The sequence below is a fragment of the Labrus bergylta genome, chromosome 3 (genome assembly GCF_963930695.1).
Source record: "Labrus bergylta chromosome 3, fLabBer1.1, whole genome shotgun sequence".
NCBI classification, from domain to species: Eukaryota; Metazoa; Chordata; class Actinopteri; order Labriformes; family Labridae; genus Labrus; species Labrus bergylta.
This window is the reverse complement of record NC_089197.1, coordinates 641,574-667,348: the sequence shown is the minus strand read 5'-3', so window position 1 is coordinate 667,348 and position 25,775 is coordinate 641,574. Positions and strand designations below refer to the sequence as shown.

The 25,775-nt window shown below is 47.1% G+C and overlaps 1 protein-coding gene across 1 annotated transcript in view; it reads right to left on the bottom strand.

The window, feature by feature from the left end:
* The window catches only part of kif13ba (kinesin family member 13Ba), a gene marked incomplete at its 5' end in the record, with an annotated part of 33,656 nt that extends 8,343 nt beyond the window's left edge, over positions 1 to 25,313 (bottom strand). Inside the window, 24 exon segments of the mRNA XM_065952411.1 lie at positions 51 to 657; positions 1,189 to 1,245; positions 1,422 to 1,519; positions 8,198 to 8,348; positions 8,431 to 8,481; positions 8,561 to 8,638; positions 8,717 to 8,869; positions 9,715 to 9,990; positions 10,073 to 10,197; positions 10,283 to 10,338; positions 10,541 to 10,667; positions 15,527 to 15,626; positions 15,778 to 15,933; positions 16,046 to 16,178; positions 17,068 to 17,225; positions 21,372 to 21,545; positions 21,942 to 22,067; positions 23,228 to 23,377; positions 23,722 to 23,877; positions 24,016 to 24,178; positions 24,769 to 24,802; positions 24,805 to 24,885; positions 24,888 to 25,046; positions 25,123 to 25,313. Of these exon segments, the coding sequence (XP_065808483.1) occupies positions 51 to 657; positions 1,189 to 1,245; positions 1,422 to 1,519; positions 8,198 to 8,348; positions 8,431 to 8,481; positions 8,561 to 8,638; positions 8,717 to 8,869; positions 9,715 to 9,990; positions 10,073 to 10,197; positions 10,283 to 10,338; positions 10,541 to 10,667; positions 15,527 to 15,626; positions 15,778 to 15,933; positions 16,046 to 16,178; positions 17,068 to 17,225; positions 21,372 to 21,545; positions 21,942 to 22,067; positions 23,228 to 23,377; positions 23,722 to 23,877; positions 24,016 to 24,178; positions 24,769 to 24,802; positions 24,805 to 24,885; positions 24,888 to 25,046; positions 25,123 to 25,313 (3,560 nt within the window).
* Between the last annotated feature and the right edge of the window lie 462 nt (positions 25,314 to 25,775).

Genomic DNA, 25,775 nt, shown 5'->3' with positions numbered 1-25,775 from the left:
GATTTCACTGGAGGTCGTGAGGTCACATTCAGGATCCTGTCTGTACCTACCTACAGGTGTGTCCAGCTCCACCCCCACCCACACTCCTTCAGCAAACTGTGTGGATCCCATGTAGCGCACTGTCCCCGCCTTATTGCTTCCTACTGTCACATAAGCCCCGTCCGTCAGCCAATCAGGGAGTGCGCTGTCTTGGCTACGCTCTTCATCGTCCACAAAGATCTCCAGCCTCTCAAAGCCGCCGCCGCCGCCTCCTCCTCCTCCTCCTCCTCCTCCTCCTCCTCCTCGCTTGTGTTCAGAGACGTTGTTTTCAGCAGTGAGGTCGTTGTGATTGGCCGAGCTGTTGAGGGGAGGGGGAGCGACGACGGCCATCTTGGTGCCGAGCTGAGAAGAAGAGGTCACAACATCGTTCCTGTCAGCACCCTGCTGCTGGGGGTTTGTGGGTAACGTAGTCTCGGCGGCGAGGAGGGAGGAAGAGGAAGACGAGGGTTGGAGGACGTCGGACAGAGTGACTGTAGAAACACTACTGGAGAAGTAGCCGCTCGACGACTGGCTGAGGGGGCTGAGGGGGGTGATGTCATGCGGGTCATGCACAGGAAGAGGAGGGACCTCTGGGAACTCTGACCGTCTGTCTTTGGTCGGCGGCCGCAGATGAGCAGTCTACAGGAAACCAACGGTTGCCACGGGAACAGAGGGACAGACCAAAGCATGCAGACAAGGCAAAACAACAATCAGCAATGAGAATCTTCGATTTGTGATACAGACCAGAAGCCTGAATCATCTCACCTGGCTCCTTTCTATGTGAAGGAGCAGCGGCTCTACTCTGAGCTTCCCCTGAATGTCTAAGCTCCTCCCCCTCTCTCTAAGTTCTGAGCTCCTCCCCCTCTCTGTAAGTTCTGAGCTCCTCCCCCTCTCTGTAAGTTCTGAGCTCCTCCCCCTGAATGTCTAAGCTCCTCCCAAAAGTCTAAACTCTGCAGCTATAGTTCAGTTTTCTGACGGCTAAATGACTGAAGTGTAGGATCCAGAGTGTGTGGAGCTTGGCTCATATTCCTCATTTCTAACATTTACTGTCCCTTTACCCGTCCTACAGACTCCACATCAGACTCTGATGTTGCACAGCTTGAATATGAAGCCTGATTTAACTGAAGTGGTTCGTCCTCATATGAAAGCTTTGAGGGGGAATAATCTCACCGTGTCAGTCTTGACTCTGTTGTCGTCTCCTCCAGACGTGATGATGCGAGGAACGTGCTGCAGAGAGATGGAACACGGTAAAGAACAAGAACACGCCGTGCACGCTCGGCCTGCGTCAAGAGTTTAAACTAAGAAGATGTTTCACATTTCAAACGTTCAGCTCGGCTGCCCGACTCGCCCCCTGCAGCTTAACTACACAGTTTAATAAGACATTTATAAAGTACTCTGCTGACCTGCTGGCTGGGCGGTGAAGGTCTCAGCTCCTTCTTCTCGTCCCGTGCTGGAAACAGAGACTTGAGCAGTTTGGGCATCTGAGGGACCAGCGCTTTAACTGAAAGATAAGAGGCAGCAAGTCCTGAACGACCTGGGGGAGGGAGGGGGGGGGAGGAAGGAAGCAAGGAAGGAGGAGCAGGTGTGGGAGGTAGAGGAGTTGTGAAAGATTAAGACTGGAAGCTGGAAGCAAGTCCAGAAAACGGCCCAAAAAAACAAAAAACCTCGACGACAGACGGACGGAGGAAGATATCAGCACAATGACACACAGATGATTCCTTTAGCTAACGACTGCATGATCACTAAACTAATCACTGATTTATTCAGTCATCATTAATCCTGTTTCAATCACAGAATTAATCACAAAGCACATCACAGTGACAGAGGAGAGGAGAGGAGAGGAGAGGAGAGGAGAGGAGAGGAGAGGAGAGGAGAGGAGAGGAGAGGAGAGGAGAGGTTTTCAAAATCCCTTTTATTTTACCACTACCAGGAGAAAATTATAACACTGTCACATCATCACTCAGATCAAGAGAAGGAAATAAATAAATAAATAAAAAATAAAACAAAACAAGTGCAACAAAAATCACAACATCAACAAAAACAACATTTACTGCATCAAAAATGAATAATCAGCTCTCCATCCCCACCCACAGAGCACAAAGCTTCTTCCACAGCCCATACACTATTAAAGACTATTAAAATATTGCACATTGTCCATCATTTGATAATAGGCAAATTCTACCTTTAGTCTGGCCTTCAAAAGTCCCTCCAGAACCAGCACCGGTTCCACACAGCCAGTACCCTGAGCTCGGTTCTTGCGTGTAAGCCAAATGGCCAACTTAGCCGAGCCAGATAAAAAGTTCATCAGTGTATGTACAGTCTTTTTCTTTGCAGAATACTTTGGCCCAAAAACAAACACTGCATAAGAGAAATCCTCCCCGAGAGCTTCAAACAAGCTTTTCATAAGGACAAACAAGAGTGAGAGCCTGGGACACTCAACAAACAGATGAGACAAAGTTTCAGTTAGTGAACAAAACAAACACTCCTCTCCCACCCCTGGATCAATGTGCGCTCTGTATCTGTTCGTGGCTATAACCCCATGCACAACTCTCCACTGGAGATCTGCTGTTCTCTTCTCAACAGGCAGCTTGTACAGGGACCGCCAGCTGCCTTTCGGGGAAACCTCCGGGCCAAAAAACTTGATCCACCTCGACTCTTTCACTCCCGACAGACCACGAAGATGTAGGACCTTAACACAGGACTGATAGAGTGCCTTTTTCCCTGCATCCTGGAACTTTCCCAGAACAGGAGTACTAAAGGACAGCAGCCCACCTCCTCTTTCCTGCCACTCCCCGACATCTGGGGTAACAGACAAAGATGGGAAGCTGTATTCGCCCTCTTCACTCCACTGCTCACACAGATTCTCAATGTTTAGAAATGTCACAAGTTTTACTGGAAGTGCAGCAAAGACTTCCTCCACCACTCTTTCAACCACCCGGCTGGAGGTGATATTGGTCCTTTCTTTGAGGGCGTCCAGGGTCAGTCTTACCAGGTGACTCAGTTTTGTGCAGCCTGCCTCTCTGAAACTGGCCCAGAGACTGGCTGACTGCAAAGTTGGAGTCCTTATAAAATCATTAAAAAATAACGGTTCCTCAAAGATCCACATTCCCGGACTCTCAGTTTTTTTCCTTTTGAATGTGTACATTTTCCATGCCTGCATTACAGACATATAAAAGGATGTTAATCCAGTGAGATCCACCTCCTCAAGCTTTAACAGAAAGAGCTGCTTAGTGTACCCCAGCCGTCCAGCTCTCCTCAGCAGCAGTCGAGCGATGTCCATCCAGCTGGGACCACAAGTGAAAAGGAGTCTCTGTGCAGTCTGGAGTCTGAATGAGGCAATTTTTGACTGAATGTCTATAAGTCCATGTCCCCCTTCAGCCACCGGCAGGTAGAGGACTGCCGCCTGGACCCAGTGTTTGCCTGACCAGAAGAAGTCCAGGATGGCCCTTTGAATGTCCTCCACCAGCCCTCTTGGAGGTGTCAAAACCACAAGTCTGTGCCAGAGAGTCGAGGCAACCAAGTTATTGACCACCAGAACTCTTCCCCTATACGACAACTGGGGTAGCAACCATTTCCATTTAGACAACCGAGCGCACACTTTCTCCCTAACTCCCTCCCAGTTTTTACTTTTAAAGCCCTCGGTACCCAAATAAACCCCCAACACCTTCAACCCCTCCCTCCCCCACTCAAGTCCACCAGGCAGACTGGGCACTGCCTGGTCCCTCCACTCTCCCACCAATAAGGCACCACTTTTTTCCCAGTTCACCCGTGCAGCTGTTGCCCTTTCATACAGGGACAGGGTGTCCCGCAGACACCGAACGTCCCCCTGATTGGAGATGAAGATGTTTACATCATCAGCATAGGCAGAAATTGTAGGGGGACATTCAATGCTACAGGCCGCGGGCAAAGAAAGCCCGCTGAGCCGGCCCCTCAACCTGCACAGCAAGGGCTCAATAGCCAAGCTGTACAGCTGGCCGGAGATGGGACAACCTTGTCTGATCCCTCGCCGTACAGGGATTGGCCGACTCAACCCCGCCCCCATCTTCACCAAACACTGTGCATCCTGATACAACAAACCAACTAATGACACAAAACCATCCCCAAAACCAAAAGACCTCAGTGCAGAAAACAAATACGAGTGATCCACCCTGTCAAACGCCTTCTCTTGATCCAGAGACACAATGCCAACATTTAGATTATAGATTTTACACACATCAATGACATCTCTGATAAGAAAAACATTATCCATGATTGTCCGGTCTGGAACACAGTAACTCTGGTCTTTATGGACCACACTTCCCAGAACGTCCTTTAGTCTGTTCGATAAAGCTCTGGAGAGGATCTTGTAGTCCGCACAAAGCAAAGCAACCGGCCTCCAGTTTTTTAACAATGCCAGGTCACCTTTCTTGGGGAGCAAGGAAAGAACTGCTCTCTTACAAGAACCAGGAAGAGACCCGGTCCTGCAACACTCCATTAAAACACTATGCAGGTCAGACCCAAGGATATTCCAGAACCTCTTAAAAAAGTCTGTGGACAACCCATCTATTCCAGGTGCTCTTCCTGTTGCCATCTGAGTGACAGCAGCAGTGAGCTCCTCCAGAGACAGCTCCCCTTCCAGAAGAGACCTCTCCTCCACACTGAGCTGAGGGAGACCCTCCAGGAGCTCCCTGCGACACTCCTGGCTGCAACTCTCTGCTCCAAACAGATCCTCATAGAACTGCATGGCGTGACTGCTCATTTCCTTTGGATCAGCTGTTATTCGACCTCCTGGCAGTTTCAGACAAGTCAGCAGCTTTTTTTGAGCCACAGATCTCTCAAGATTGAAAAAGAAAGACGTTGGGGCATCCATGTCTTTGAGTTGAAGGAAACGACTCCGCACAAGAGCTCCCTTCACCCTCTCCTGCAGGAAAGAGCTCAACTCCATACGTTTCTCCTTCAGCAGGGTACCAGTGGTGGGATCCACACTCCCATTTAACCCCTCCTCAAGGTTCTTAATGTTGTCCTCAAGATTTTTAATGACTGTTTTTAATCTAGCAGAAGAGTGTGACGTGTACTGCTGACAAAAAACACGAATCTGAGCTTTACCAACCTCCCACCAAAGCTTCAAAGAATCAAACTCAACTTTTCTTAATTGCCACTGATCCCAAAAACACCCAAAGTTTTTACAGAAAACATTGTCCAGTAGAAGCTTGTTATTAAAATGCCAGAAGGACTTAGCCCTTTCACCTGGTGAAATAATCAGCTCCACACTAACAAAATGGTGATCAGTGAAGCCGACAGGCAGAATATTACAATGAATTAATCTTAGAGTTCTGGAGATGTAAACCCTGTCCAGTCTAGCTGCACACACCCTGTTACTGTTAACCCTGACCCATGTATACTGTCTGGATTGTGGATGTTTCACTCTAAATGTGTCCAACAAATCCAGGTGAGAGATGACAGTGTTTAAAGTCTGGGATGAATGTGGATGTGGCTCCTCTCCTATTCTATCCACGGTGAAATCAAGTGTGCAGTTAAAATCACCACCAAGAATGATCTGATCCTGATTATAGATCAGTAACTCCTTTTGGAGGCGGGTATAGAAAGCTACCCTTTCAGCTCCATTATTTGGAGCATAAATATTAGTGAAGCAGAAAACAGTGTCCTCTATTTCTGCTCTTACAATTAAAAGCCTTCCCTTTACAATTTCAGCACAAGAGACGATCTTTACATTTGCAGATGCTCTAAACAAAATGGCTACTCCTGCACTAAAGTTGGTGCCATGGCTAAGGTAGTTAGAGCCCTCCCACCATAAACCCCAATCTGTCTCATCTGATGGTGTGGTATGAGTCTCTTGTAAAAACAAGATATCAATGTTTTTCTGAGTTGAGATCTCAGAGATAAGGCCCCTTTTCTGTCTGTCTCTCCCACCATTAATGTTAAGAGATCCTATCTTAAGACTCCTCATAGAAAGATCAGAGAGAAAGAACAGACAAGTAGACACAAACAGGGAACAGTAGAAGAAGAAAAACACCTTGTGACGCATGATCATTTCTTTGTCTTCTTCACACTCTTACGTCCAACTTTCCTCAGTGCGGTGATGTGCTTTTTAAGACGGAAACGTTTTTTCGCGTCCAGGAGGTCAAACCCAACCTGTCTTTTCAGTATGCTGACTGACTTTATGAACTTTTCAGTATCACTAAAGTAGTCACTTATTTTTACTGATTTGTTGTATGTTTCGTCCATAAATTGATTGATTGACTCTAAAGAATAAAGACCAGAGCCACTATTTGGCAAATCAGCAATGGATGCATTGTCTGACTCATAATCTTCATCCATGTCCTCTCCTTCACATGATGCCTGGCTACAACACACTGTCTTACCTTCCTTCAATGAAACATCTACAACTGCAGAACTTGTGGAATCTTCAGTTTTATCATTATCTACAGTCTGTGATTTTTCTGTAGCCTGAGAGCTGGTCGAAGCCACTTCTACCTCAGCCACGGCCTCAGCACAAGGCGCAGGCGCGGACGCGGCCTCCGCCCCGGGCGCAGGCGCGGACGCGGCCTCCGCCCCGGGCGCGGACGCGGCCTCCGCCCCGGGCGCGGACGCGGCCTCCGCCCCGGGCGCGGACGCGGCCTCCGCCCCGGGCGCGGACGCGGCCTCCGCCCCGGGCGCGGACGCGGCCTCCGCCCCGGGCGCGGACGCGGCCTCCGCCCCGGGCGCGGACGCGGCCTCCGCCCCGGGCGCGGACGCGGACGCGGACCCCGCCCCGGGCGCGGACGCGGACGCGGCCTCCGCCCCGGGCGCGGACGCGGACGCGGCCCCCGCCCCGGGCGCGGACGCGGACGCGGCCCCCGCCCCGGGCACGGACGCGGACGCGGCCCCCTCCCCGGGCAGGGACGCGGCCTCCGCCCCGGGCACGGACGCGGACGCGGCCCCCGCCACATGCGCCACACTAACAGAGCCGCCCGCGTCAGCGGCAGTACTAGCCGCCTCCTGCTGTCTGTGCGGACACGCAAAACGTTTGTGTCCCACATCACCACACTCAAAACACTTCAGTTGTCCCGAGCTCGCATACACCATATAAGAAGCGTCACCGTGTTTCACTCTAAAGGAAACCTCCAGAGTCTGTGTGGGCGAATCCAAAAACATGAACACCTGACGCCGCAAAGATTGAACATGTTTCAGTTTGGGATCTTTACACCCTAGACTCACAGTTTTGAAACCACTCGCAAACTTCCCAAACCTGCGGAGTTCGTTCTCTAACAAGTCGTTAGAAATAAACGGCGGAACACCGGATACGGTGATCCGCGTAGAGGGAACCGACAACGGGGAAACCTGCACAAACAAATCCCTAATGAACACACCACTCTCAATCAGCTGATACACAAGAGGCTCACTCTTCAGAAAAACAACCACAGCCTTGTTCATTCGGGATGCATACAAGAGTTTATCATGGCCTACCTGTTCACCTGCAGCTAACAGAACCTCCTCCACGGTGACAGTACCGTTCGGAGGGACTATCCGAACTCCCTGTCGGAGAGTCGGAGGTGGCGTCTCAGCAGACGCCATTCCTCCCTCCAACCCCTCCAACGATCTGTCTTACACAGCCAACAACACTCAATACAAATATGAAAACAATCTGACCTGATCATGCACTTTGAAAACAGTAGAAAGGATAGCAAACAATTCAATCTCCGCGCCACTCGCAACACCACCACCGTCACTCACACTCACACTCACCGGAAACCGGAAACCGGAAACGGAGGAGAGGAGAGGAGAGGAGAGGAGAGAAGAGGAGAGGAGAGGAGAGGAGAGGAGAGGAGGAAGGGAGAGGAGAGGAGAGGAGAGGAGAAGAGGAGAGGAGACCATCTTGTGTTGTTACAGAAATGGACTAAGGAAACACCAAAAGGAAGGATGAGACTTGTCACTTACGTCTGGAAGGAAAGGAACAGAGTGTAAAGAAAGGTGGTGGTGAAGTGAACTACTGTAATGTGAGCGCTTATAAACAGACGAAGAGATGGAAGAGGAGGAGAAGCAAGAGACAAGAGTTAAATGATGAAGCTGACCGTTGATATGATAAGAGCAGAAATGATTAAACGGGTTTGAAAAGAAAAGGACGGATGGATGAAAGAAGGTGGAGGAGAAGAGTGTGTGTGTGGGGGTGGGGGGGGGGGGGTTAAGTTCAGAGCCTCACCTTGCTCGGGCTCCTGTGGGGGCGTCATGCCAAAGGGAGTCGGGGACTGAGAAGGTGAGGTGGAGTAGGTGGAGGGGGAGGAGGCAGGCCGGGGGAGGGTCCGTTGAAACTGAGAGGGCATGAAGATATCCTGCTGACTCTCCCATCGACCCTGAGAAACCAGAGAAGAAGAAGAGAGGTCAGAGGTCAGGGGAAGCAGGACAATTGGAACATGTGAATGAAAGCTGTGTTACCTTGTCGTCCAGCAGGCAGGTTGTGGACAGGTCCTGTCTGCTCCCTGACAGCTGAGGACAGAATAGATGTTACACCTTAGACAATGTTTGATTGGTGTGTCAGTGTGATGGTGCTGTGTTTGTTTGTTACCCTGTGGACTGAAGGAGAACTGATGCTCCGTCTGTTGCCCCTCCCTCTGCCCGTCAGCTGCTCCTTCACTGCCACCTCCTGAACACACACGTTCCACAATATGAAATGAAGACAAGGTGAGCTCAGTGAAGACCGACTCGTCTGCTCATATGTTACCTGTCTGAGTCTATCGAGGGTCAGGATGTTCTCCAGGCTGAGCACACTGCGCAGGTACTTCTCGATGGCGGCCTCTTCATCACCAGACTGACTGTTGGGAGCGCTTGCAGCGAGACGGGCCAGCATCTCCCTGTCCTCTGATCCAGGAGCGTCCTGACAGGACAAAGTGTTTAAAGGGATACTTCACCCATTAGCATTAATCTTTGTATCATTAGAAACCTGGAAGTGTTTCTGAATGCTCGTGCATCCCGCCCTCATTTTCCCCTGAGACGTGAAATCTTTGTATTTCTGAGTCTGAAGAGGAGTTGTGTGGAGTTGAACAGTTGCTGTTGCGGTTAGCGGGGTGAAACTAAAGTGGGCGGGAACTCACTCCCACAATCTAAACTTAACGTCCGACATATTGTTTGGAAGCTATGCTAACTCTATGGAGAAAGCTGATAATGGAGAAAAAATATAAATATAGCAGTCTCGCCACTATATTGCTGGACGCCTCCGGCCGCTGCCAGCTCAGCAGCCGAGACATCAGGCCTGCCTGTCGGCGGCGGTGAGGACGAGGAGCCGGGGCGGACTGGTAGTGTCGGTGCGCTCACTGTTTGTCTATGGACACAGACATAGAGTCTGATTTGTTGAGGAAACGGTCTCATGTGTAAATTTTTTTATTTCTATATTTCTACTGCTATACTGTATATTTTGGAGAAACTGTAACGATCAAATTTCCCTCTGGGATTAATAAAGTGTTTCTGATTCTGAACTAGAGGACCTTAGTGGGAGTGGCCTGCTGTGCTGTGCATTCTGGGATTTGGTGTCTTTCATCCACGAGCCAAAAAGACACTTTCTGTCTTTTCTCGGCCAAGAAGGCTCCAACTTCAAAATGTATTTCACATTTCTACAAATATGACCCAAAGTCAACATAGAGTCATGTTTCATGGTGAAGTGACCCTTTAAGGATGCATCCCGCGGAGGTGTTTTTTAAAAATATATATTTGTCCTCCTCTTACCCCGGGGATGTTGGAGACCACCTCGAAGGTGACCCCACAGCCGGGGATGTTGCTGCGTGTGGACATCCTTCTGAGGAAGTTGTGTGCGAAACCCTGGCGTCCCGGGTTAACGTTAACACAGATCCTCTTCCTCAGGACCAGCTGCATGTCGGCAGGATGGCTGAGCTGAACCACAACACGAACAGTCAGGTACACCCGCTGCTCTGGCCACGCCCCCCCGCGACTGAGATGTGGACACTCGTGCACCGTGGAGTCCCATGAAGCCTCCGCCTTCACCTGCAGGGTCGACAAACACGTTAATGTTGAGGTGTCCCCGTTGAGACGGCAGAGGAAACGCTTCAGGAGGTTCCCGCCTCACCTCTCCGTCGTGGTGTTTGACGATCTGCAGGTCAAAGAAGTCGTCCTCGTCCTCTCCGCTGAGCGTGGCGTCCCAGCCTCCGGCCTCAGGAACTTCAAACTGGTCCTGAGAGCTGAGGTCATCAGCTGGGAAATCATAAAGAAAAACACTGAATGTTAACCTGCAAGAAGACAAAACAGGAGCATGTCATCCAGCCAATGAGTGACCTACGTTTGAGGTTCAGGAAGAGGACGGGAATATGAGTCTCCATGCCCGGAAGAGGAACCCTGAGAACAAACGAGCAACACACACCGTGAGCCAGAGATGGGAGAAAGTCTCAAGTCTAAAGTCACTGCGGTGAGAATCAAGTCGAGTCTGATTCCCCAGTTTCCACATTTAAATCAGTTAAGACAGCGGCCATCTTTAATTTGACTCGAGTCCCTTGTGTGTGCGTTAAAGTTCAAATGATTAAAGATGTGATCGTGGTACCATTCAGCCGGAGCTCCAGGAATCCCGCTGCCAGCAGAGGGCACCATGACGGCGTTCCTCTCCTCCGTCAGAGTCAGGCGCCACTCCAGCAGCTGGGCCTCTCTCTCCGTATCGTCCTCGCTCTTTTCTGTTCACACAACAACAAACACACAAAACGTCTTCACATGAACCCTTCACAGTTTATTTGCTCTGCTCCTTCTTACAGCTTTCTGTGATGTCGTCTTCTTAAAGTCTTTTCTTTCTGGTTTTACTATTTTCATCTTCTTTTACTTCTTACTTTTATTTATGCTCTTATCTTAACTCCTCTTATGTTTTAATTCGGTCATTTCTTATCTTACTTAGTCTATTTATGTTTTATATGTATATATTCTTTTTATTATTATTCATATTATTGTTGTTTTTGATAATTGATTCACTTGTTTCTATTTCTTTTACTGCTCTTACCTTCTGATTGCTGTTTATCTTTTTATTTGCTTTGAGCTTTTTTAGTTTCTTACAACTTTTTAAATCTTTGGTTCCTCTTGGTCTCAGCTCGTGTTGTTGGGTTCTTATGATGGTTCTTGTGATGGTTCTTATGATGGTCTTGTGATGGTTCTTGTGATGGTTCTTATGATGGTCTTGTGATGGTTCTTGTGATGGTTCTTGTGATGGTTCTTATGATGGTTCTTATGATGGTTCTTGTGATTGTTCTTATGATGGTTCTTGTGATGGTTCTTGTGATGGTTTTTATGATGGTTCTTGTGATGGTTCTTGTGTTTCCTGGGTTCTTATGATGGTTCTTGTGTTGCCTGGGTTCTTGTGATGGTTCTTATGATGGTTCTTGTGTTGCCTGGGTTCTTGTGATGGTTCTTATGATGGTTCTTGTGATGGTTCTTGTGTTGCCTGGGTTCTTGTGATGGTTCTTATGATGGTTCTTATGATGGTTCTTGTGTTGCCTGGGTTCTTGTGATGGTTCTTATGATGGTTCTTGTGATGGTTCTTGTGTTGCCTGGGTTCTTGTGATGGTTCTTGTGATGGTTCTTATGATGGTCTTGTGATGGTTCTTGTGATGGTTCTTATGATGGTCTTGTGATGGTTCTTGTGATGGTTCTTATGATGGTTCTTGTGATGGTTCTTATGATGGTCTTGTGATGGTTCTTGTGATGGTTCTTATGATGGTCTTGTGATGGTTCTTGTGATGGTTCTTGTGATGGTTCTTATGATGGTTCTTATGATGGTTCTTGTGATTGTTCTTATGATGGTTCTTGTGATGGTTCTTGTGATGGTTTTTATGATGGTTCTTGTGATGGTTCTTGTGTTTCCTGGGTTCTTATGATGGTTCTTGTGTTGCCTGGGTTCTTGTGATGGTTCTTATGATGGTTCTTGTGTTGCCTGGGTTCTTGTGATGGTTCTTATGATGGTTCTTGTGATGGTTCTTGTGTTGCCTGGGTTCTTGTGATGGTTCTTATGATGGTTCTTATGATGGTTCTTGTGTTGCCTGGGTTCTTGTGATGGTTCTTATGATGGTTCTTGTGATGGTTCTTGTGTTGCCTGGGTTCTTGTGATGGTTCTTGTGATGGTTCTTATGATGGTTCTTATAATGGTTCTTGTGATGGTTCTTATGATGGTTCCTGTGATGGTTCTTGTGATGGTTCTTATGATGGTTCTTATGATGGTTCTTGTGATGGTTCTTGTGTTGCCTGGGTTCTTGTGATGGTTCTTGTGATGGTTCTTGTGATGGTTCTTGTGATGATTCTTGTGATGGTTCTTGTGATGGTTCTTATGATGGTTCTTGTGATGGTTCTTGTGATGGTTCTTGTGATGGTTCTTGTGATGATTCTTGTGATGGTTCTTGTGATAGTTCTTGTGATGGTTCTTGTGATGGTTCTTGTGATGGTTCTGGTGATGGTTCTTGTGATGGTTCTTGTGATGGTTCTGGTGTTTCCTGGGTTCTTATGATGGTTCTTATGATGGTTCTTGTGATGGTTCTTGTGATAGTTCTTGTGATGGTTCTTGTGATAGTTCTTGTGTTTCCTGGGTTCTTATGATGGTTCTTATGATGGTTCTTGTGATGGTTCTTGTGTTTCCTGGGTTCTTATGATGGTTCTTATGATGGTTCTTGTGATGGTTCTTGTGATAGTTCTTGTGATGGTTCTTGTGATGGTTCTTGTGTTTCCTGGGTTCTTATGATGGTTCTTGTGATAGTTCTTGTGATGGTTCTTGTGATTGTTCTTGTGATGGTTCTTGTGATAGTTCTTGTGATGGTTCTTGTGATGGTTCTTGTGATAGTTCTTGTGATGGTTCTTGTGATGGTTCTTGTGATAGTTCTTGTGATGGTTCTTGTGATGGTTCTTATGATGGTTCTTATGATGGTTCTTGTGATGGTTCTTGTGTTGCCTGGGTTCTTGTGATGGTTCTTGTGATGGTTCTTATGATGGTTCCTGTGATGGTTCTTGTGATGGTTCTTGTGATGGTTCTTATGATGGTTCTTGTGATGGTTCTTGTGTTGCCTGGGTTCTTGTGATGGTTCTTATGATGGTTCTTGTGATGATTCTTGTGATGGTTCTTGTGATGATTCTTGTGATGGTTCTTGTGATAGTTCTTGTGATGGTTCTTGTGATGGTTCTGGTGATGGTTCTTGTGATGGTTCTTGTGATGGTTCTGGTGTTTCCTGGGTTCTTATGATGGTTCTTATGATGGTTCTTGTGATGGTTCTTGTGATAGTTCTTGTGATGGTTCTTGTGATAGTTCTTGTGATGGTTCTTGTGATGGTTCTTGTGATAGTACTTGTGTTTCCTGGGTTCTTATGATGGTTCTTATGATGGTTCTTGTGATGGTTCTTGTGTTTCCTGGGTTCTTATGATGGTTCTTATGATGGTTCTTGTGATAGTTCTTGTGATGGTTCTTATGATAGTTCTTATGATGGTTCTTGTGATGGTTCTTGTGATGGTTCTTGTGTTTCCTGGGTTCTTATGATGGTTCTTGTGATGGTTCTTGTGATAGTTCTTGTGATGGTTCTTGTGATGGTTCTTGTGATAGTTCTTGTGATGGTTCTTGTGATGGTTCTTGTGATGGTTCTTGTGATAGTTCTTGTGATGGTTCTGGTGATGGTCGGGTTATACAGTGGAGGAAATAATTATTTGATCCCCTGCTGATTTCGTAAGTTTGACCAATTACAAAGAAGTGAGCGGTCTATAATTTTTATGGTACCTTTATTTTAACAAACAGAGACAGAATATTAAAAAAAGTCCAGAAAAAAAACATTGTATAAAAAATATAAATTAATTTACATTTGATTGAAGGAAATAAGTATTTGATCCCCTACAAACCAACACGATTTCTGGCTCCCACAGACCAGTAAAGTGCCCGGGAGGCACTCAGATTAGTCCTGTCACTTTAAGAAAGTTCTCCCAATCACTGCTCGTTATGGGTATAAAAGACACATGTCAACAGAATCAATCTCTTCCTTTCCAACCACTCCAACACCATGGGCAAGACCAAAGAACTTTCAAAGGACATCAGGGACAAGATTGTAGACCTGCACAAGGCTGGAATGGGCTACAAGACCATCAGCAAGAAGCTTGGTGAGAAGGAGAAACTGTTGGTGCAATTATAAGAAAATGGAAGAAATTTAAAATAACCATCAATCGCCCTCTGTCTGGAGCTCCATGCAAGATCTCACCTTGTGGGGTAAGGATGATCATGAGAAGGGTGAGGAATCAGCCCAGAACTACACAGGAGGAGCTTTGTAATGATCTCAAGGCAGCTAGGACCACAGTCAGCAAGAAAACCATTGAAACACACTGTGCCATAATGGATTTAAATCCTGCAGTGCCCGTAAGGTCCCCGTGCTCAGGAAGGCACATGTACAGGCCTGTCTGAAGTTTGCCAGTGAACACCTAAATGATTCAGAGAAGGCTTGGGAGAAGGTGATGTGGTCAGATGAGACCAAATTCAACTCTTTGGCATAAAATGGAGTTGTTGTGTTTGGAGGGAGAGAAATGCTGAATACCAACCCAAGAACAACATCCCCACCATCAAGTATGGAGGTGGAAACATTATGCTTTGGGGCCATTTCTCTGCTAAGAGTACAGAACGACTTCACACATTGAGGGGCCGATGGATTGGGCCATGTACTGTAAGATCTTGGACAATAACCTCCTTTCCTCAGCCAGAGCACTGAGGACGGGTCGTGGATGGGTCTTCCAGCATGACAACATTCTGAAACATACGGCCAAGGCAGCAAAGCAGTGGCTCAAGAAGAAGCACATTAAGGTCATGGAGTGGCCTACCCAGTCTCCAGACCTCAATCCTATAAAAAATTTGTGGAGGGAGCTGAAAGTTTGAGTTGCAAAGCGACAGCCTCGAAACCTTCAGAATTTGGAGAAGCTCTGTAAAGAGGAGTGGAACCAAAATCCCTCCTGAGATGTGTACAAACCTGGTGACCAACTACAACAATCATCTGACTTCTGTGCTTGCCAACAAGGGTCACTCTACCAAGTACTAAGTCATGTTCTGCATGGGGATCAAATACTTATTTCCTTTGATCAAATGCAAATTCATTTATAACTTTATGTAATGTTTTTTTTTCTGGACTTTTTTTTGTATATTCTGTCTCTGTTTGTTAAATTAAAAGTACCATAAAGATTATAGACCTCTCACTTCTTTGAAATCGGGCAAACTTACAAAATCAGCAGGGGATCAAATAATTATTTCCTCCACCGTATATGTCTGTTGGGTAACGTGCACTTTGTTCTTTTCTGTTGAACTGTATTAAATTATTTTGAGTATTTTGCATTTGTTATGTGCTTGCTGTTGTTTATGTTCTTCTGTGTTTGGTTTAGTTTGTTCTTGTTTTTGCTGTTTGTCAAAGCACGTTGTAAACCTGTGTTTTTAAATAAAGTTATTATTATTATTATATTCATGAAGATGTCCAGAAGCTGCAGACCAGCAGAGCTCAGTATGGTGTATGCTTTGTGAATGTTTGAATGCTGGTTTGTGTCTCACCTGCTTTGCTGACCACGCTCTGCAGGTGCTGGTCCAGGTACTCTTGTCTCTTGGTGAGAGCAGATAACCACTGGCGCCGCAAACGTTCAAGATCTCTTTCCTGTGAGTAAGAATACAAACTATATTTAAATATCCTTCATTTGCTTTTTCTATTTCAGAGTGACCTTCTGCTACTCCAAAACAAAGACACTGCTTACTGTATTTATGGATTTGATGTTATTTATGTGTTTGATTTGATCAGACGGGTTTACCTGGTAACTGTCCATCTCATCCACCTCCTGGCTTCCTGTCGTGTTTCTGATCTCCACACATCCCACCGACACAGCGAGCACGATCTCTGAAATCAGAGGCATGGTGCCCGAGTCCTGAACCGAGCGCACATCCACCTGGATCCGCCTCGACTGACCCTGCAGACAACGAGGTGGGTTTAGTATTACAGAGCTCGGCTTTCAGGTGCTAGCTCGACCTCTACGACCAGGTAAGACTGAGGTCGTTGTCTGTGGTTGTGTCCGGTCTTACCTGTCGGAGTTGGAAGATTCCCCCGGTCCGCACATCTCGAGCAGGAACCACTTCCACAGGGACGAAGTCTCCGTTCTCGTTAATCTCCAGGATTTGAATCCATAGCTCCAGACGTCGTGTTACCTCACTCCACCTACAAGACGAACAGGATCAGAACATCTGGGAAACATCTGCACATGTCTTTAAAGGGATACTTCACCCATTAATCTTTTTATCATTAGAAACCTGGTAGTATTTTTGAATGGTCGTGCCTCATTTTCCCCTGAGATGGGAAATCTTTGTATTTCTGAGTCTGAAAAGGAGCTGAAGCTACAGACCAATCACAGATCAGTAGGTGGGAACTCACTCCCAGAATCAAAAACTGAAGTCCGCCATATTGCTTTGAAGCTATGCTAACTCTATGGAGAAAGCTGATAATGGAGAGACAGATGCTGCCGACAGGCCGGTCTTGGGTTTTCGCTGCTGCGGCCGCTGGCAGCCGGGGCCTCTGCGACACAAGACCGGCCTGTCGGCAGCAGCCGTCTCGCCACTATATTGCTGGACGCCTCCGGCCGCTGCCAGCTCAGCAGCCGAGACATCAGGCCTGCCTGTCGGCGGCGGTGAGGACGAGGAGCCGGGGCGGACTGGTAGTGTTGGTGCTCTCACTGTTTGTATGGACTCAGACATAGAGTCTGATTTCTGACAGGAATTTACAAGATCAATTCTGGAAGAAATCTCTGAATCAGTTGTGTAAACAGCCATATGTGTTGAAGTAAATATGTCTGTAAACCTGACCTTAGTGGGAGTGGCCTGCGGTGCTGTGCATTCTGGGATTTGGTGTCTTTCATCCACATGAGCCAAAAAGACACTTTCTGACTTTTCTCGGCCAAGAAGGCTCCAACTTCAAAATGTATTTCACATTTCTACATATATGACCCAAAGTCAACACAGAGTCATGTTTCATGGTGAAGTGACCCTTTAATGAGAACCAGGTGATGTAGTCCAAAGACTAGACCAGGTCTCGTGGGACTCGTTGTGTCTACCTGTCTCGCAGCGTGCGGGTCTTGGCCTGGATGATGCTGAGGTCCCACAGGGCGGGGTTTCTTCCTGCATCAGCCTGTCTGTGCCCGAACACCTCGATGGCGACCGCCCCTTCAGTCAGGTACTCGATGAAATCCTCTGATACAGGCACCGCCAGCTCCTGCAGGACCACAGGGAGGTCAGTCTCATGAAAACAACGTCTAAAGCACAGAGGTGAGAGACACGACGACTCATAATGATTCAACACTTTGGTTATTTTAGTTTTTAGACGTTAGTGAACAAACGTGTCGTATAAAAGAAGAAATAGTGATGAAGGTTTTTGGACGTTTTACTAAAAATTCACAAAGAAAAGAACTCAGGATGAAGTCACGCAGACGGTGTGATTATGGACTGTTCATGTTCAGAGCTGGACGAGAGGAAACATTTATTTTCATGCAACAATCAATGACAACTTTTATTACATTAATTGAGCTGTAATTATAAACATATATTTATGTGCTGTAAGAGTCTACTGATGTTAATATGAGGCTGTGATAGATCTGAATCTCTCCTTCTTTCTTCTCTGTGAGAAACTCTTCATCCTTACATCTTCACTTTAGGAGCTCTCTGAAGGACTAACATGTTTTGTGAATAACTTTGATCTTTAGCAGGATCTAGTCTCTAACTGTAACGTGTTCCAGCTCCTCCAGCTGTCTGTCACTGTGGATCAAACTTCTCTCTGTTTTCATCCTGCTCTCACTCTCCACTCTTCAGGTGATTTGTTTTCTTTGAATGTTGATTTAAATTCGGCTTTTGTGGAGATCTGATGGTTTTCAAACTGTTTTACCAAACGTGTGTTTTATCACAGAGAACCTGCTAAACTCTGTGAGTGTTCAACTGGAGCGCAGCGAGCGCTCACGATACGTTGATGCTGTCACAGTTATTAGAACTGTGACAGAGAAAACACCGGAAGGACAGGAAGTCAGGTCATCTTAACTGACAGCTCAACGTCCAATCAGCTGGACTCTGTCAGTCATTCCTCCGGGCCCTGCCTCCTTCTTACCTTACAGCTGTCTAACACCCTGACCCCACCTGTCTTACCTTACAGCTGTCTAACACCCTGCCTCCTTCTTACCTTACAGCTGTCTAACACCCTGACTCCACCTGTCTTACCTTACAGCTGTCTAACACCCTGACCCCACCTGTCTTACCTTACAGCTGTCTAACACCCTGACCCCACCTGTCTTACCTTACAGCTGTCTAACACCCTGACTCCACCTGTCTTACCTTACAGCTGTCTAACACCCTGACCCCACCTGTCTTACCTTACAGCTGTCTAACACCCTGACTCCACCTGTCTTACCTTACAGCTGTCTAACACCCTGACCCCACCTGTCTTACCTTACAGCTGTCTAACACCCTGACTCCACCTGTCTTACCTTACAGCTGTCTAACACCCTGACCCCACCTGTCTTACCTTACAGCTGTCTAACACCCTGACCCCACCTGTCTTACCTTACAGCTGTCTAACACCCTGACCCCACCTGTCTTACCTTACAGCTGTCTAACACCCTGACCCCACCTGTCTTACCTTACAGCTGTCTAACACCCTGACTCCACCTGTCTTACCTTACAGCTGTCTAACACCCTGACCCCACCTGTCTTACCTTACAGCTGTCTAACACCCTGACTCCACCTGTCTTACCTTACAGCTGTCTAACACCCTGACTCCACCTGTCTTACCTTACAGCTGTCAAACACCCTGACCCCACCTGTCTTACCTTACAGCTGTCTAACACCCTGACCCCACCTGTCTTACCTTACAGCTGTCTAACACCCTGACCCCACCTGTCTTACCTTACAGCTGTCTAACACCCTGACTCCACCTGTCTTACCTTACAGCTGTCTAACACCCTGACCCCACCTGTCTTACCTTACAGCTGTCTAACACCCTGACTCCACCTGTCTTACCTTACAGCTGTCTAACACCCTGACCCCACCTGTCTTACCTTACAGCTGTCAAACACCCTGACTCCACCTGTCTTACCTTACAGCTGTCTAACACCCTGACCCCACCTGTCTTACCTTACAGCTGTCTAACACCCTGACCCCACCTGTCTTACCTTACAGCTGTCAAACACCCTGACCCCACCTGTCTTACCTTACAGCTGTCTAACACCCTGACCCCACCTGTCTTACCTTACAGCTGTCAAACACCCTGACCCCACCTGTCTTACCTTACAGCTGTCAAACACCCTGACCCCACCTGTCTTACCTTACAGCTGTCTAACACCCTGACCCCACCTGTCTTACCTTACAGCTGTCAAACACCCTGACCCCACCTGTCTTACCTTACAGCTGTCAAACACCCTGACCCCACCTGTCTTACCTTACAGCTGTCAAACACCCTGACCCCACCTGTCTTACCTTACAGCTGTCTAACACCCTGACCCCACCTGTCTTACCTTACAGCTGTCAAACACCCTGACCCCACCTGTCTTACCTTACAGCTGTCTAACACCCTGACCCCACCTGTCTTACCTTACAGCTGTCAAACACCCTGACTCCACCTGTCTTACCTTACAGCTGTCTAACACCCTGACCCCACCTGTCTTACCTTACAGCTGTCTAACACCCTGACCCCACCTGTCTTACCTTACAGCTGTCAAACACCCTGACCCCACCTGTCTTACCTTACAGCTGTCAAACACCCTGACTCCACCTGTCTTACCTTACAGCTGTCTAACACCCTGACCCCACCTGTCTTACCTTACAGCTGTCTAACACCCTGACCCCACCTGTCTTACCTTACAGCTGTCTAACACCCTGACCCCACCTGTCTTACCTTACAGCTGTCAAACACCCTGACCCCACCTGTCTTACCTTACAGCTGTCTAACACCCTGACCCCACCTGTCTTACCTTACAGCTGTCAAACACCCTGACCCCACCTGTCTTACCTTACAGCTGTCTAACACCGTGACCCCACCTGTCTTACCTTACAGCTGTCAAACACCCTGACCCCACCTGTCTTACCTTACAGCTGTCAAACACCCTGACCCCACCTGTCTTACCTTACAGCTGTCTAACACCGTGACCCCACCTGTCTTACCTTACAGCTGTCTAACACCCTGACTCCACCTGTCTTACCTTACAGCTGTCAAACACCCTGACCCCACCTGTCTTACCTTACAGCTGTCTAACACCCTGACCCCACCTGTCTTACCTTACAGCTGTCAAACACCCTGACCCCACCTGTCTTACCTTACAGCTGTCTAACACCCTGACCCCACCTGTCTTACCTTACAGCTGTCAAACACCCTGACTCCACCTGTCTTACCTTACAGCTGTCAAACACCCTGACCCCACCTGTCTTACCTTACAGCTGTCTAACACCCTGACTCCACCTGTCTTACCTTACAGCTGTCAAACACCCTGACCCCACCTGTCTTACCTTACAGCTGTCTAACACCCTGACCCCACCTGTCTTACCTTACAGCTGTCTAACACCGTGACCCCACCTGTCTTACCTTACAGCTGTCAAACACCCTGACTCCACCTGTCTTACCTTACAGCTGTCAAACACCCTGACCCCACCTGTCTTACCTTACAGCTGTCTAACACCCTGACCCCACCTGTCTTACCTTACAGCTGTCAAACACCCTGACCCCACCTGTCTTACCTTACAGCTGTCTAACACCCTGACCCCACCTGTCTTACCTTACAGCTGTCAAACACCCTGACTCCACCTGTCTTACCTTACAGCTGTCTAACACCCTGACCCCACCTGTCTTACCTTACAGCTGTCTAACACCCTGACCCCACCTGTCTTACCTTACAGCTGTCAAACACCCTGACTCCACCTGTCTTACCTTACAGCTGTCTAACACCCTGACCCCACCTGTCTTACCTTACAGCTGTCTAACACCCTGACCCCACCTGTCTTACCTTACAGCTGTCAAACACCCTGACTCCACCTGTCTTACCTTACAGCTGTCTAACACCCTGACTCCACCTGTCTTACCTTACAGCTGTCTAACACCCTGACCCCACCTGTCTTACCTTACAGCTGTCAAACACCCTGACTCCACCTGTCTTACCTTACAGCTGTCTAACACCCTGACCCCACCTGTCTTACCTTACAGCTGTCTAACACCCTGACTCCACCTGTCTTACCTTACAGCTGTCTAACACCCTGACCCCACCTGTCTTACCTTACAGCTGTCTAACACCCTGACCCCACCTGTCTTACCTTACAGCTGTCTAACACCCTGACTCCACCTGTCTTACCTTACAGCTGTCTAACACCCTGACCCCACCTGTCTTACCTTACAGCTGTCAAACACCACCATGCAGTGAGGGTCCTTAGTGCTGGGCGACGAGGACGACGGGTCCACCTCAGGAGCCACGATGATTGGCTCAGGCTGATCCCAGAACGCATACTGACAGAAGACGAAGTTGGACAGGTACTGGGGGAGACCGGTGGCCTGAAGGATCTTAATCTGTGGACAAAAACCAGGTCTGAATAACTGATCCTGAACCAGGTCTATATAACAGATCCTGAACCAGGTCTATATAACAGATCCTGAACCAGGTCTATATAACAGATCCTGAACCAGGTCTTGATAACAGATCCTGAACCAGGTCTTGATAACAGATCCTGAACCAGGTCTTGATAACAGATCCTGAACCAGGTCTTGATAACAGATCCTGAACCAGGTCTTGATAACAGATCCTGAACCAGGTCTATATAACAGACCCTGAACCAGGTCTATATAACAGATCCTGAACCAGGTCTATATAACAGACCCTGAACCAGGTCTATATAACAGACCCTGAACCAGGTCTATATAACAGATCCTGAACCAGGTCTATATAACAGATCCTCTCCCTCTTACCATGCAGACCAGTTTACGATCCTGGACTTCAGAGTCCTGGTTGTTGTCGGATTCATCTCCTCCGGCCATGCTGTCCTCTAACGCCCCTCCAACCCTCACCACCTCCACATGGAGACGCCCGGCCACCTGACCACAAGAAGAAGAAGAAGAAGACCTGAACCTCAGCAAATCCAAAACAACGTGTGAGTGATGTATGTTAGTGAAGGATCCACGGCACACAACCTTCAGTTTCTGTCTCTCTTTGAGTCTCGTCTTTAAAAAGGCGGTTGCTAACAAGCGGCTAAATGTGACTACAGTGGTTGTCGGGGTCATTAAAGGTCATCACGCCGGACACAGAGGGCGGGAACTCTCTCACTAGTCAGAGATGTCTCCTGTAGGTTTAATCTTTAGGTTAAGGTGAATATTATGTTAGTAAACTATTTATTAAGCTACGTGGATTAGTTTATCGGAGATCGTCTGAAGCATAACGCTAGTGACGCCACAATCATCCCACCGTGGTGTAGTTAGCTTTAGCATAACGTTAGCTTTTTACTTCTGTCGGCCGCATTAACTCTTCAAACATCATAAAAATGGCGTTCATCTGTGAAGATGATCCTGCTGAACAAAACGCCTACGCTTCAGAAACGTGTGTTTAACACAGAGATTATTTATTAATGATCCAAAACCCAATGAAAACATCCCAGAGGAGGATTAGACCCCATGGAGATGCTACTTCAGGGTTTGCCTACAGAAATACGTCACATGGTTTGTTCTCTATTCCATTGTTTGGTCTAAATATGGAACATGACTTTGAGCCAATGAGAGAGAAGATGTCTGCGTCACTCTGTATCTCCACAGGTGGCGTGCAGTGTGTGATGGTGAAGATGTCGAGTTTCTTCTTAGACTATTATGCAAACATATTTGATGCTAATACTCTTGACCCCCCCCCCCCATCTCGCCCCTACCTTCTCCCCTCCTCTTCTCCCTTCTGTGTGTGACTGTGATTATTTCTGTGTTCTATTGTTGAAAACTCAATAAACATATTTATTTAATAATCAAGATGTATTTTCAGTCCTTCAGCTTTGACCTTCTCTCTCAGTAATCTGAAATCGTACTCTATCACTCTAAGGGTTAAAAACATAACACTCTTTATTCTGAAGTCCCTAAACAGTCAAGACATCAAAACTCAGAACAAAAACACAAAATCAACTGAGGTGGTAAAAAAACATTCAAACAATAAGGATATGTAGAAATATATATAATGACATCACCACTGAAGGACTAAACCTAGAACTGTGACCACATACCTCCCCCTTCTGGTTAATGATGGGAACTGCATACTGCAGCTTGACGTCGTAGAAGAGGCAGGAGAGGAAGACGTTGGCGACACCGATCAGACTGTGGTTCTCCTGCTCGTCGAAGAACGGGTCTGCCCGACGGAAATACGAGCGCATCATCTGAGCACAAAGAGGAGAAGATGAAGTCTCGATTAAATCTGCACTTTACACCGTTTACATTATTCTATATGTTGTATATTCAAATGTTACATTATATTTCTATATTACTGTATTTATGTGTTTTAGTGATTTGAGTGTTTATTGCATGACCTTCAGAACAGTCGTTACATTTCACTGCACATCTGTATGAGCAGGTGACAAATACAAATACCAATGAATCTTGAATTATCAGTGAAAAGCAAGTTTTAGCCTTCAGACAGTGACCTCTGACCTCTGACAGTGACCTCAGACCCCTGACAGTGACCTCTAACAGTGACCTAGGGGGCGGGGCTTACTGAACTCACAGGGTTGTCTTGGTTATTGTGGTTGTAGTCCTGCCACTCCTGGTACAGCTCTCTCATGTCGACCAGACGGTTCTCCATCTTCTCCAGACTCCAGATCTGCTTCCCTCGACACCGACGTCGAACCTGAATGGCCGGCTCGCTGAGCACCGCATCCCTCTGAACACAGGAGGAAGAAGACACATTCAGAGAAGTGACGGGGCTGACAGCAGAGGACAGGATGTGTGTGTGTGCGTGTGTGTGTGTGTGTGTGTGTGTGTGTGTGTGTGTGTGTGTGTGTGTGTGTGTGTGTGTGACCTTGCGGTTTGCGTTCAGGTTGTCTGATGGGATCTGCAGAGTGACTCTGTACTCTGTGTGTCGCTCCAGCTCCTCAGAGATGAAACAGGCTTCTTGTACCAGGAGGTTTGCCCTCACGATCTGCTCCCTCAACCTCCGCAGACTCCTCACCAACACGGCCTCCCTGATGGAGGGGGGGGGGGGGGGGTAGACATAAGATAAGATAAACTTTATTGATCCTAGTAGTATAATTAGTAAAAATAGATAGATAGGAACTTTATTAATCCCTTGGGAAGGTTCCCTCAGGAAATTCAGATTCCAGCAGCAGGTAACACCAAAGGATAGAACAGCACACAGATACAAAGAATAAAATAAAAAGTTATATACAAATAATATACTGTACACAGTAGCAGCAATAGACATAAATAAAATATACCGGTAAGATTTATAATAAAATAGCAGCAGCAATAAGAAAAAGGTAGCAGCAGATGTGTTGTTTTTGTCCTTTGTGTTTATAAATACATAATTAACAATAAATAATGAATAATGCAAACTGTTAGGAAATAGCAAAAAGTTAAAAAAAACAACATATTTACATTAATTAAATAAGGCAAGAAATTACAATAGAGATAAAATAAAACTAGACATATACTATAAAAACTATAAAAAAAGACAGAGGACAGTTCTTATTAAAATAAAAAGGTTAGGAGGAGCATGGCAACATGGAGGAGGCGTTGAGTGTTGATTTCTCTGGCCACACAGAGGCGCTCTCACCTGTCCTCACTCCACTGCCTCAGTCTGCTCTGGCGCTGCTTGAATGGCTCATCCCTCCCATACTGAGTCTCTCCAGGCTGCGGTAGTGAGACTGCTGTCCCGGAGCTTGCTGACACACGTCTGTCCTGCAGAGTTGTTGGTGGACAGACGGTCGGGGTTGAGCTTCCTGCGGAGCTGCTGCAGCTCCTGCTCGTACATCTGTCTCTGTCTCTCCAGAGCCGAGCGCTTCTCCTCCTCGTGCTGCCTCTCCAGAGACTGGAGGACCGCCTGCATCGGATCTGTAGGAGGAGTCAAACTTATTGATGTTTCTTCTTAACGCACAGACACTGAAACTCTCCAAACACACACTCTTACCATTACTGCCCAGCGCCTTCATCATCACCTCCGTTTGGGCAAACTCGTAAGAAAAGCTGACCTCACTGGACACCTCGCTGGCCGTGTCGCCGTCTGCATCCAGCTGCTCGCTGCTGCCACTGTTCTTCATGACGCCGCCCTCACACTCCTCGTCCTCTGCACCACGATGCCGTCGTTTGGGCAGGTTGATCCTGCAGGTGTTAGATTGGATGGAAGACTTGGTTTGCAGCCACACAGTTTTGTTTTTTTTTATCTCAAAATGCACCAAAAGAACTTTCACCTTTTGCTCATGTGAAATTAACAATGACATTAAGAGCTGAAGGCTTTCGTTTAACCCACGCCATCATCGCTTCCAATCACTAGTTGTAGCTGCAGATCTTTTCTGTTTGTTTCTGTAGTTTTATCCACAAACGAGCAACAGAACAACATTCTCCATGCACGTAAACTTATCTCAGCCTTGATGCTTCAGATTCAGATTTTTTTATTGTCCCAGAAGGGGAAATTTGTGTTGCAACAGGAGCACACAGAAGACAAGAAACACAAGGACAACATCACCATAAAACATAAACCAAAACTAATTTAAAACAGCGCAATAAAATCAGTCAAGAGCCCATTCCAGAATGGAAAGTCAAGTTATTGAAGTGCAAAGTGGA